The sequence below is a fragment of the Perca fluviatilis genome, chromosome 20 (assembly GCF_010015445.1).
Source record: "Perca fluviatilis chromosome 20, GENO_Pfluv_1.0, whole genome shotgun sequence".
Classification (NCBI taxonomy): domain Eukaryota; kingdom Metazoa; phylum Chordata; class Actinopteri; order Perciformes; family Percidae; genus Perca; species Perca fluviatilis.
In genome coordinates this window covers 23,346,100-23,358,598 of record NC_053131.1, presented here as the reverse complement: position 1 = coordinate 23,358,598, position 12,499 = coordinate 23,346,100, and the positions used below count along the sequence as shown (strand labels likewise).

The following is a 12,499-nucleotide window of genomic DNA, read 5'->3' as shown; positions in this document are numbered from 1 at the left end:
TCATTTCTTCACATTAGGTGGAAGCAGCCACGGACTCGGAATCTGAAAGCAAAGGTTCCCGGGAGTACCACTCTGTGGGGATCCAGGTGGAGGACAACAAGAAAGGGTGAGATAACGGTTCTGGGATTTTGAGCTCATTGACCTCAATCTGTGATGTTTGCTCTCTGCCATTATTTGCTATGCTATTGTGGCATGTGTGTGTATAAATGTGTTTGCATTCATGTTTGTTTTTCTACCTCAGACAGGGCAGGTTCAAACGCTCCAACAGTGTGACTGCAGCTGTGCAGGCTGACATGGAGCTGGAGGGCTTCCCTACCATGGAGGACAAGGGCCTGCAGTTCGGTGGGGGCTTCCAGCGTCACTCAGAGCCCAGCACACCCACCCAGTACGGGGCTGTTCGAACAGTACGTACCCAGGGGCTCTTCAGCTACCGCGAGGATTACCGTACCCCTACAGAACCCCCCAGCCCCAGGGAGACCACCAGCGAGACCCCCTGGCAGCTGGAACCCCCCTCCCCACGGGAGAACGCGGCCTCGTCAGGCGAGTCTGGCAGGGCATCCCCCTCTCTGAGGAGGGATGGGAGCTGGTTCATGCAACTGCTCCACACAGAGACCAAGAGGATTGAGGGCTGGTGTAAGGAGATGGAGGCAGAAGCTGAAGAGAATGACCTGTCAGAGGACAGTGAGTGTTGTGCTGAAAGCTTCATATATGTCTTTCTGGATACTTTTGTGCAGGCAGATTGAAAGATAGATCCTTTTACAGTAATGTACTGGAGGCTACTGAATATATTGCCCTGTACTGTATGACTTGTGCTTGATGCTGTGTGTGTGTGTGTTTGTGTGTGTGTGTGTGTGTGTGTGTGTGTGTGTGTGTGTGTGTGTGTGTGTGTGTGTGTGTGTGTGTGTGTGTGTGTGTGTGTGTGTGTGTGTGTGTGTGTGTGTTTCAGTCCTAGGGAAAATCCGAAGTGCAGTAGGAAGCGCTCAGCTGCTCATGTCTCAGAAATTCCAGCAGTTCTACTGGCTGTGTCAGCAGAACCTGGTAAGAAACCCATCAAAGAGTCACAGTGTGTGTGTGTGTGTGTGTGTGTGTGTGTGTGTGTGTGTGTGTGTGTGTGTGTGTGTGTGTGTGTGTGTGTGTGTGTGTGTGTGTGTGTGTGTGTGTGTTCCATTGTTCATTTTCCATTGTTCTTCATGCTAACACTAGCTCAGCCAAGTTGTTGTGTGGTTGTTTGTGTTTGTCAACTGTCTTATGTGATTACAGATGATGATACTTCAATATTATCATCGTATCGCACTTTATATATGTCAATACCAACAAAAGAAACAGCAGAAACAATACTATTGCCAGGTACCATCACTTCTACATAACTACACACAATCATTATCAATAGGGACAGTAAGTCTTTATGTAGCTCTAAATAATTTATGTATGATGATCCATGAATGGTAACGCATTCAACAAAAAAGAAATTTAAAAAAGGTGTTAATGTGGGCAAAACAAACCAGCTGCCATTTACAATATTCAAACCAATATATTATATATTTTCCCCCATATTGCAGTGTAATAATCATTTCTCAGTCAAAAGTCAGACATTGTTATTTTCATGGCAACACAGAAACAATTGGCATTCAAGTCACATGTAGGTTAAATCCAGTTTGTAGCCCATTCGTACACTAACTTTTTCTATATATTTTTTTCTATATGCATAAATTAGAAAACATCACATCTGATTTTTAAGTGAGTGAAAAAAAAAAATTGTCCAAAACACTGGCTGCACTGTGAAATTAACTTTTGTCATTAGAAACAGTTCCACACTCCTTTATGTGTCCTCACAACTTTTGTTTTCCAACCTTCAATACACATTTAATGCTTTAGCCGGCACTAACAAGCAACTCAAAGCTCCCTGAATATCACTGATTCTGAAAAGCTACAACACTAAGAATCAATAGCTATAAAGCACATATATATATATATATATATATATATATATATATATATATATATATATATATATATATATATATATATATATATGTGACCTCAACATTTTGAAAAGAACGCATATGGGTGTATTTTCAGTGATGCAGCTTTGTTCTGAGAAGAGAAGAACAGAAGGCTGAGCCAAACCTGGGTATACTGTAGACCTAAATATCCAGACACCAGCCGCTCTATTGATCATTCAGTGCAGGGACACACACAGCGTCAAAGATTTCTGCCTCATATTGTTCTTGCACTGTTCACAACTCGTTTTATTGATCTGAGCAAGTACCCAATATTTTAAATGAAGTTGGTGCGGAGTTATAAGAGGTAGTGTTGCTGCTTGTTTTGCAATGTGCAGCAGAAACTGCTCATATAGGGGGAGTGGGAATTGCACAGGGATTAAACACAGTGAACCAGCCTATTAGAACAAGTCAAGTACTTTGTCCCACTGAAGGAGAAAGTATTATGCAGGTTTACTTAACAATGTTAGAAAGCTGCAGCTTTCATGCTTTTTCTTTGTTTGTTAAATAACTGCCCACAGATTAGAAGCTTGCAAAGATGTCTAATTTCTCTCCACCTGGGCCAACTTTCACAAAGCTTGATTTAAACAGGCTCTAAATGACAGTGTGCTTCCTTGGGAGGAGCTCCAGGATTAAAAGCACACACTGACACAGCCAGGGCTTAAAACTGCACTGACTCCTTCTAAATCTGCCAGCTCTGGATGTTTGAAGCCTTAAGACTTCTGAGACAGTTTGCAGAACATCACAAGTTCAGGGGTCAGAATAAAGCTGATGAAGTGCTGAGGCACTCCCTCGGTAATAACAGATAACAGAAATGTATTCTGTTCCCAGCTTACCTTACATGATGGATACTATGATATTTCAAAGCTGGGGTAATTTTGATAAAGTATTTTGCTGTATAAAGGAGAATTATACTAATCTCATAATGTTATATAAATATCAAAGTAAAACTTTGGCTCTATATAATATTATGCAAAAGTAGAAGATTTGAGTCAGCCCAAATTAGATTTATATTTTTTAAATAACCATAAAGTAAAAAAGGTTACTGTAAACGTTATTCTCAGTATCATTGATACAGTTTAATATACTGTTGCACAATTTGGCTAAAGTCATCTGATTTTATGATTTGTAACTTAAAGAAAGAGCTGAATAAATAAATCATTCACATTTTTCTCTTTAATATGTTTCTTTCTAAAACATGGTGGTGTGGCAGTACAGAGAGAACCACTGAATACCAAATGATAGACATAATAACTCACCTATAATTGTAACTCACCCATAAATGTAGCATAGAAAATACCAGGCACTGCCATCATACTGTAAATCTATTGGACCTCCATACAGCAGCACCCTTCACCAGCCACCTAATCTAAACGCCATGAGTGTATGGGAATGCCTCGGTGGGGTTAACGAGTCGACACGTCCCATCACATCTTAAGTTGCGGATTCTGCTGGCTTGAGAAAGACTGGAAGAAATCAAAAACTGAAACAGTAGGCTGACTTAAACACTGCAAAGAATAAATATGTGCAACCACTTTACTCGCAAATTACAATAGCAACCATGCTATTTGTAAACAATATGCAACATACCATTATGTAGCGTTCATCCCTAAGACACAAGCCCTATATTGCGTATAATTTTGAAGTACAATTACAGCTACGATTAGTTTATCATTAAAGCACTGTGTGCAAGAACAGCATGCAGTAGGTGCATGCAAGAGATCGGTGTAAATTACAAAACCACTCTGAAGCTGATCCAGAAGTCTGAAAGGTTTTAATAACATTTATCTGGAACGCATGAACAACTTTAAAATAAACAACTGCAGTTATTCATGTAGTCAATGTTGCCTCTTATGTCCATAGTCCATACAAAAAGCAAAGCTATGGCCTTAAAGGGGTGATAGAATGATTATATAGGGTGTTTCACACTGTTCCTTAAGGTCTCCTAATGGGGTATGTAACATTGGTTGGGCTGAAAATGGCCTGGTTGATATTTTATTGGCCCTTATGCATCCCTGTGTTTTGGCCCTATTTGTAACAAGAGCTTTTCTTCCAAATATGGTATGCTCATGAATATTTAGATGAGCTGCACGCTGATTGGTTGAGCGAATCGCCATACACACAGATTAGAGACGCGACAGAATCTCATATTCCAGACACTGCAATGTTTCGTTACCAAATTCACTTCTGAGACTTTTTTATGCGAGAAATCAACTATATAAAGCTCAAATATGGGCTGTTTTCCGAAAATTGATGGCTAATTGCAAATTTGGTAAGACGTGTCGGACTTTAGGAGCTCCACACAGTCTGACGAGAAAGCGGCAGCCTGCTGGGCTCCATACCCAGGGCAAAGTCACCCTATGTCGATTACTGCACTACCGGGGCTCCGCGGCCGGCTGCCGGCATAACTAACTAATATATTTACGGTTTGAATTTCGTCACGCCACTTATATAACATCTACCCCCAATGTCTTATAAAGCTAACCGTTGTGTCCGATTTGATTTTAAGGCATTTTTATGAACGCCAGGCGTCTTGTTAGGACGAGCAGCTAGCTAGCTATATGTCCCATTCAATACAATGGGAAACGATTGCAGCTGAATAGCTACACTTTCGGCATAACTATAGTATATTTACAGTTTGAATTTCGTCACGCCACTTATATAAAATCTACCCCAATGTCTTATAAAGCTTAGCTAACACTTGTCCGATTTCAATTTTAATGCATTTTTGTGAATTTCGGAGGTCTCATTAGGAGGAAGCTAGCTAGCTCTCATTGATGGACTCCAGCTCACCGCGGGTTCTATCAATGAGACTCGCGGACAACAAGCGTTTATTTCCCCAATTGTTTGTTTATATAACTCAACACATTATGAATACACACATTATAAGATTAACTGGAACCTGTGGTAACAGATTGCTGGCGTAACAAGCTCGCTGACCGCGCTCTCACTCACACACACTGGGCATTTAGCTAGCAGGAAGAGGGGAGCTGCAGGCCCTGGAGCTCTGTCCAGGCAGCGTCGTTTGGTAGTCCATTAACCCACAAAATGGTGACTTTGCGCGGGTATGGAGGGCTGCCGTGGGCTGCCAGCCGTGACGGAGCTCAATCTACCTCACAGCAGGCCGGGGTCTGTGAAGGAAGGCAGGCCAGGCAGACAGGCAGCTACACAGGCAGCAACGGCCGCTGAACACCGACACACAGTCGGACAAAAATTGCAATTAGACATCAATTGTCGTCAAAACGGCCCATATTTGACCTCTACATAGTTGATTTCTTGCATAAAAAAGTCTCAGAAGTGAATTTAATGGTAAAATAGCAGATGAACAATGTATACAATTTCTGAGATCTGCCCGACCTAGAGTCAGAAGACTAACTGATCTCAGGTCAGTTGTGTAGCCTATGTAAATGTTGGGGCGTGACAAAGAGAGAGACTAGAGCCAAATGAGGAGGAGCTGCCGAGTTGACGTCAACTAGGCGGCTTGTTGAGATTTGCCTGTTTTCAGAGGCAGTTTCAAATAGTGAGATTTGCAGAGGAAAGAGGTGTCAATGGGATTTAGAGGTTCTATGTATGTTCTAGTTACCCACTAAACTGTCATTATTCAACTATGACAAGGTAAAATCGGTTTTGCATTCTATCACCCCTTTAATATTATTCTTGGACAAGGGTCGAGAATTAGCTTCGGCTAAAAACACTATGATACATACATCAGATGACTGTTGAAGTTTATCTATGTTTTTTTGTATCTGTCCCTATCTAAATAAACCTTTAAATTAACTCCATGTTGTGTAAAAGGTTCTAAATAAATTAAACGGTGTAGTATGATGGGACCATTGTTAAGACAACCATATCTTTGACACCAGTGTTATAACATAATATTATATATATATAAAAAATAAGTAATTAGAGGCTCACGAGGAGCTTCTATCCTCAGGCCCCTCCCCCTGCCCTAATTGATTTATCGATACCATGAATCCGTCCAGCGACAGCAGGAAGGTGGCTCTGTAGAGAACTTATATTTTTATAGATAGCAAAGATTGCACAGTTTTAATATTTAATGTTGAGATATTAATGTGTGTAATGTGTGAATCACAGACCATGTTTCCTGCATACATTTTAAATCTGTAAGAAAAATGCATTGGAAATTTGGCGAGGGAACCCACTGCTTCAAATGTTCACACCGTATTACTGTTTTTATTAAGTTAACATTAAGACTGTGAGGCCCATAAACTTTGTTTCCTTGACAGTACATAAAACTACTTGGTAATATAAGTGGGTGTAGTTTTTTAGGTAACATTCATTCTCTTAACGGTTACTGATTGCTTTCCTATGTGTATTATAACAACAGGACAGCTCATGTGTTTTCGATTCAAGCATCTCTTTTCATATCATATTTTTTTATTTTGGCTAAAAAATAATGAACATTTTGAGCAGAGGGGGACTGCATTCATGGATAAAAGCCAACATCTAACAGAATAGAATTGCCTTTTAAATTCTATTGTTAACATTAAGTATTAGCACAGAATCTAATAACTCATTAAAACCTGCAGCAACTTACTGCAGGCCAGCTGCAGAAACAATGAGGCACTCCTCAATCTGATGTTTTCTTCATGTCAGGAATTGAGTGATGCAAAGGACTGAACTGACAAAGGCAGTTTATTATTTCTGAGCTCATTAATGGTAATAAGACAGGATTGGTCTCCATCACAAGTTGATATCCCTTATTTTAACCAAAATCCCATAAACTGGCATTTATGCCTGTTGTGATGAGTGATAAGGACATCTAGTGGCGCTAAGCTGAAGTACAATAACTAGTGTGGTCATGACTCTTTTGTATGCATATGTGTGTACAGTGTGTATGTGTGCAAGCGTAACAGTGCTTATTATCTGGCACTGAACCAACCATCTGGCTCTTTATTAAATGTCACCACAGACGTTAATGTTATCTTTGCCACTTCTCACCTGCGTCCCTCATAGGACCCCAGTGCCATGCCGCGGCCCACCTCTCAGGACCTGGCAGGGTTCTGGGACCTACTGCAGCTCTCCATCGATGACGTCACCATGAAGTTTGACCAGCTGCAGCAGATCAAGAACAACAACTGGAGGCCAGTAGACAGCCCAGAGAAAAAGGTGAGGGTTCCCCTCGGCACTGTTAGCCCTGAACCCAGACAGCCTGAAGATATTACTGTATATTTAGTTGCATGTATTTTATATGATGTTTCTGATAAAACTAAAAAGACTGGAACTGATTCAAAACAGGTAGACATAAGAAACTGCCAGAATGTTGATTCTTTTTCTTTCATTTAAATTTACTTGTTTGAACATTTTAGATTAGGGGATGTACAAAATTATTAGGGGAGGGGAACAGAAAAGGGGGAGACTATGTATTTTTTTTCACAATTCTTTTTTTTTTTTACACACGTCATGTGCAATTCAATGTCTATATGAAACCTAAAACTTAAAGCGCCCATATTATACTCATTTTCAGGTTCATAATTGTATTTTAAGGTTGTACCAGAATAGGTTTACATGGTTTAATTTTCAAAAAACACCATATTTTAGTTGTACTGCACAGCTCTCTCTCTCTCTCACTGCTGTAGATCCTCTTTTCACCTGGTTTCTGTTTTAGCTACAGAGTGAGACCTCTTTTCTTCTACTTCTTCTGTACTATCTTTGATTGCACTCGCACATGCTCAGTAGCTCAGATGTAGATCATGTCAACTAGCTAGCTCCATAGAAGTAAAAGACAGGCTGTTTCTCCAACTTCAGTCAGTTACAAGGCAGGATTAGCTGGGAGGGCGCACATGTAAGTAGTTCTTTTGTAGATTATGGTGAACTTGTGTGTGTTGTAGCAGTGCTTTGCTATTGAGAACGAAGTACCATGCTAGTGTTAGCATTAGCGTTAGCATGCTAACGCTACGAGCTAACGGTTGCGGTTAGCCACCTCGTTTCGGATTGTGACGTCACAGTCCGAGCCGATTTTGAACAGCTCACTAGGAGACTGAAGGCAGGACACATTCAGAAACCGTATCTCACTCAAAACAGCATGGATGGATTTTTTTCAAAGTTTGTATGTGTGTGGAAGCACCAGAAACACAAAAGAACACCCCAAATACCATAAAAAGTGTTTTTTTCATAATATGGGCACTTTAAACGCAGATTTGTTTGTGATACAGATCAAAACATCCCAACAGGGCTGCATTATAATCTTGAACACTGAGTTTGTTGGTGTTTTTTGATATCAGTAGTCCACACCAAATTGTCGAAGTACTAACCCAAGCTTAACACACACCTCGTAATTTTCCTCTCTTCTTCCTAAAGCCTCCAGCCCCCGTACCAAAGAAGACAGTTCGACAGAGGAGCACGGTGACGAGAGAGAAATCCCTGGACCTACCAGACAGGGGGCGACAGGAGGCCCGTCGGCGGCTCATGGCAGCCAAGCGGGCAGCCTCCTTCCGGCAGAACTCAGCCTCGGAGCGAGCCGACAGCATCGAGATCTATATTCCCGAGGCTCAGACTAGACTTTGAGAAGATAGGATCCGGGGCCGACAAGTCTCCCTGCTCCCACGTTCAAACAACTTTAAAACTAGCCTTTTTTCTAGACTGCTACTCTCTCTACTCTTCCTTTATCCATCTATTGTCTGATCTAAATAGCCATCCTCAGTGCCCATCGCCAACACCATTGATCTGTAGGATGTGCCAAGCCTCTTGTCCCATTGCCAGAATAAGTGTTAGCAGAAATGTATGTCTGACATGGGTTGGTTGGGTTTATCCTTGGTTTGCTGGTGATCATGATACCCAGCCTACAAGCTCTCTCATCCAATGTCCTGGATGGGTACGTCTGTAGTTTTTCAGCATTTGCAAAGTGCCATTTAAAAAGTGCAGCTTTGAAAACCTACCAGCAACCAGGCCTTTGAGCTAAAAAGAGTAAATGAGAGAAATTCTATTTATTTCCAGTTCTTCATAAATGGTCAAAGTTAATAATAATCATTCAGTATTTAGTTACATTATGACTCTTTTTGTTTCTCTGGTCTTTTTGGGGGTAAATGTTAATTACAAGCTAAATATCACAAAACTTTTGAAAAGTGCCAATGCTTGAAATACCTCAACTATGTGCATGTGGCACTGATCACCCATTCAAGGTTATTCAGGCAGCCCTTATAAGCTCTGGACTGGTCAGTGGTGAAGAAATGCAGCTTTCTACTCAATCTGGTTGTAGTCAATTGTTTTTCTTGCATCTGGATTGGTGGAAGAATGACATTTGTCAGCTCATTAACATGCACATGTCAAATAACTTTCCTATACAGTATATCTCATGTTCCTATTGCCAACTTTCAAATATCGACAGTTACTTGAAGCTGAAAACATGCAAGTCTTGTGCCAACATTTTCACCATGTTAATGCAGTAGAAAGAACTATGAAGGTTTGTGTAACTCCTTAGATCAAAATGTGTAGACAAATGCACTTATGCACTTATTACAATTCTCTCTATTTCCAAGGGAAATGTACATACCCAAGTTCACAATAGTACTGTTGTATTTTTGAATTGTGAGCGGGAAGAATATTCATTGTGTATATATTTTTCCCTCATGTTCTTGCCTGCCCTCTCTATTGCTATTGACAAATCTAGATTTGTTGCATACATAAGGTGGCTTGATCACACACACACACACACACACACACAAAACCACACTGCTGTGGTTTCATCTAATAAACTTCTCTCAGGCCCTTTCAAGTAGCGCCCTCAGCCACTGTTAATGAGGAGTGATAGAAAAACTGCCAAAACATAAACAAAATTTCTGCTTCTGATTAGTAATCTTCATATTTCTTGAAAAGTTATGTTGTTCAAAGTCTCCTACTGCATTCACTCCCTCTAGGAAAGGCTGGGAAATAATGAAACAAAAGTGGGGCAAATGCATTCCAGAGGGATGCAAGCGGCAAGTCCCAAATAACTAAAACCTTTAAAGTCTGTTGAAAGGTAGTCTCACTTTGCCAGACCTTCCTCCACAGCGCTGTGGAGGAGGGTCTGGCTAGTCCACACAGCATTCTTGGATGGGAGAAAAACGTGCTCTGGTTTATTGGCATTTCTTTAAACCAATCACAATCGTCATGGGCGGTGCTAAGCGCCGGACAGAGCCACGGTGCGGCTGCAAAATAGCCTCAGGAAGAAACTTGTTTTGGTGGAACGTGTGTATGTTCAAAAGTTGTTTTAGTCTTTCAACAGAAAACTCAGATTGGACAGATAGTCTAGGTAGCTGTCTGGATTTACCCTGCAGAGATCAGAGGAGCATTTAACCATAGTCCTCATAAATCAACCGGAGTTTAGAATTCCAATACAGAAAAAGCGGATGGTAACGGATATCCGGGCGAAAAGAGCGACATCCAGCGGAATTTTCGGCAGCACTGGAGCAATCTCGGAAGTGGAACGTCGTGGATATCGACTAGTTGAAAGGAAATACATGAGAAATAAGATATTAACTGTCTGTGGCTATGCAGACCATTGTGTGATGGTTTTTAGCTAGATATTAATATTCGCCTTTGATTCCCATCACCATGTTGAGATGTACCAATTGCACCAGCTCTTCATCAGTTTAGCTTTCTTATAACATAGGTGTGCTAATTGGAGATTTCCACATTGATGGGTCGACCACTCAAACATATTCTGTAGATTAGTTGTCATTAAATACTTAGACATGCCACCAGCCATGTGTTTCTGTTACCTAGCTAACTGAACCAACTGACAAAACTAATGTTAGCTTGCTAGCAAGAGATTGAGGAGTTAATAGGAAATATGATTGACATATCTGACCTGACACTAGATCAAAATGTCTTTAAATAATGAAGTAACCTGTAAAGATTTGAATAAAATTTTGTGAAAATAACACAACATACCTCAATTATGTAACAGTATGCTAAAAACATGCACGCTAAATGACCCGTTTCCATAATCAGATATTTCCAGCTCTTTCGAAATTGCACGAATACTGCTAACTGTGAAACGCCTATTTCTTATTTAAATGACTTAATGCTAGCACAAGAAAACCAAGTTTTTATGGTGCAACCCCATTTAGGAAATCACAAATTTAAAATTAGATACTAAGAACTTAGGAAGGACTTTACACACAAACTTAGCGATGGATTTACGAATAGCTGGTGCAACTGAATCATGGTACCTGATGTGAAAGTGGAAAACCTAAAGTTATGGGGCTTCGGATAAGAATCTCTAGTGGTCATTCAATTTACTTCCAGGTAGTTCTAAGTTAAATTCTCATGGAGGTAAACTCATCTTGAGCAAAAGCTAAAATTCTGCTGCTTTTAATTGTCAATCTTTGGTGCCAGAAACATCAGTCTTAATTTCGTTACCAATGTTATATTAAAATCACTGATTTAAAAACTGAAGTCTATTGGGAAAAAGTTGGATAATAAACCAACTAAATGGTGCTGCTTTTTATTTAATAAATACAGTACTAGATAAACAATCAATGCGCTGTCACAAACAACCAATGCAACACAATGTGCGGTCAGCTGATCAATGACATAAAAATCTATTTTTATGACATTTTGGTTGAGTGATTGTCCCTGTGGGTTGGACCAAGGAGATTTATCATATAACAACACATTTCTTTGGATTTGAATATTTTGTGTGTGTTTTGTTGATATTTGTATGTGTGTGTGTGTGTGTGTGTGTGTCTTGTTTTTGTAGCACAGTGCTGACCCATTCAGAAAAGAGAGAGTGGATCTGGGGTCAGTGTGGCTAGATTTCCCTATTACTATCCAACTGTGGCCTGACCCGCATGTCTCTCACACACACCCAAATACACATTGTCCCTAAGTCATTGGCACTCCGTTGACAAATATTTTGGATACCATACCATAGCATATAATTTACTTTTTTTGTGCTACAGATTGTATTTTTGATTCTTATTGAATTTAGACTCACAACCCATCATGACTCCAAGTATAGATGTGTTTTCCTAGTTTCCAGTTTGAAACCAACCTTTCACTGTATTAGAATGCATGAGGTATTGTTTAGTTGTCATAAATTATTGTAGCAGAGCTCAGACAATACATTTCAGTGAGCTAAGAAGTGTATTCGGTCCTACAAATCCCAAAGTACCCAAAGTCAGTGGTAGAGTGGCAGTGTTTCAAACATGCAGTGCAATACTTCAGAGAAGATTAAAGAATGGGCTTTTAAAAGCCCAAGGCTGAGATTACACATGTTCTTTAAAAACATACCCATCTATAATTTTGCAGTTTTTTTCATTGCAGAGGTAGGGACCTTCAACAGTATGACGGTGGGTTTCTGGAAAGCGTCTGGGTGTGTGATGCCAGGCAGTTGGCAGAGTAGAGACGTTCCCCTGCTGTTGCCACAGTGGCAGGCAGACGGGACAGAGACAGACCCGGCCTGACATATGCTGGCTTAGAGGAGACGAGAGCTCCGCACTGAGCCCCAAACTGCTGGTGTTGTATACTGTTGTGAAGCTGGAAGGCTGTTCTGT

At 40.5% G+C, this 12,499-nt stretch overlaps 1 protein-coding gene across 8 annotated transcripts in view; it reads left to right on the top strand.

Annotated features, from left to right (window-relative positions):
- dlgap2a (discs, large (Drosophila) homolog-associated protein 2a) overlaps positions 1–9,807 on the top strand; it is a 169,204-nt gene extending 159,397 nt beyond the window's left edge. For all 8 annotated transcript variants that reach the window (XM_039787069.1, XM_039787063.1, XM_039787062.1 and 5 more), the window contains 5 exons: positions 18–106; positions 242–681; positions 947–1,038; positions 6,978–7,130; positions 8,322–9,807. In XM_039787069.1, the coding sequence (XP_039643003.1) occupies positions 18–106; positions 242–681; positions 947–1,038; positions 6,978–7,130; positions 8,322–8,528 (981 nt within the window). In that variant the 3' untranslated portion in view covers positions 8,529–9,807. The remainder of the gene's footprint in view (positions 1–17; positions 107–241; positions 682–946; positions 1,039–6,977; positions 7,131–8,321) is intronic.
- Positions 9,808–12,499: the final 2,692 nt, after the last annotated feature.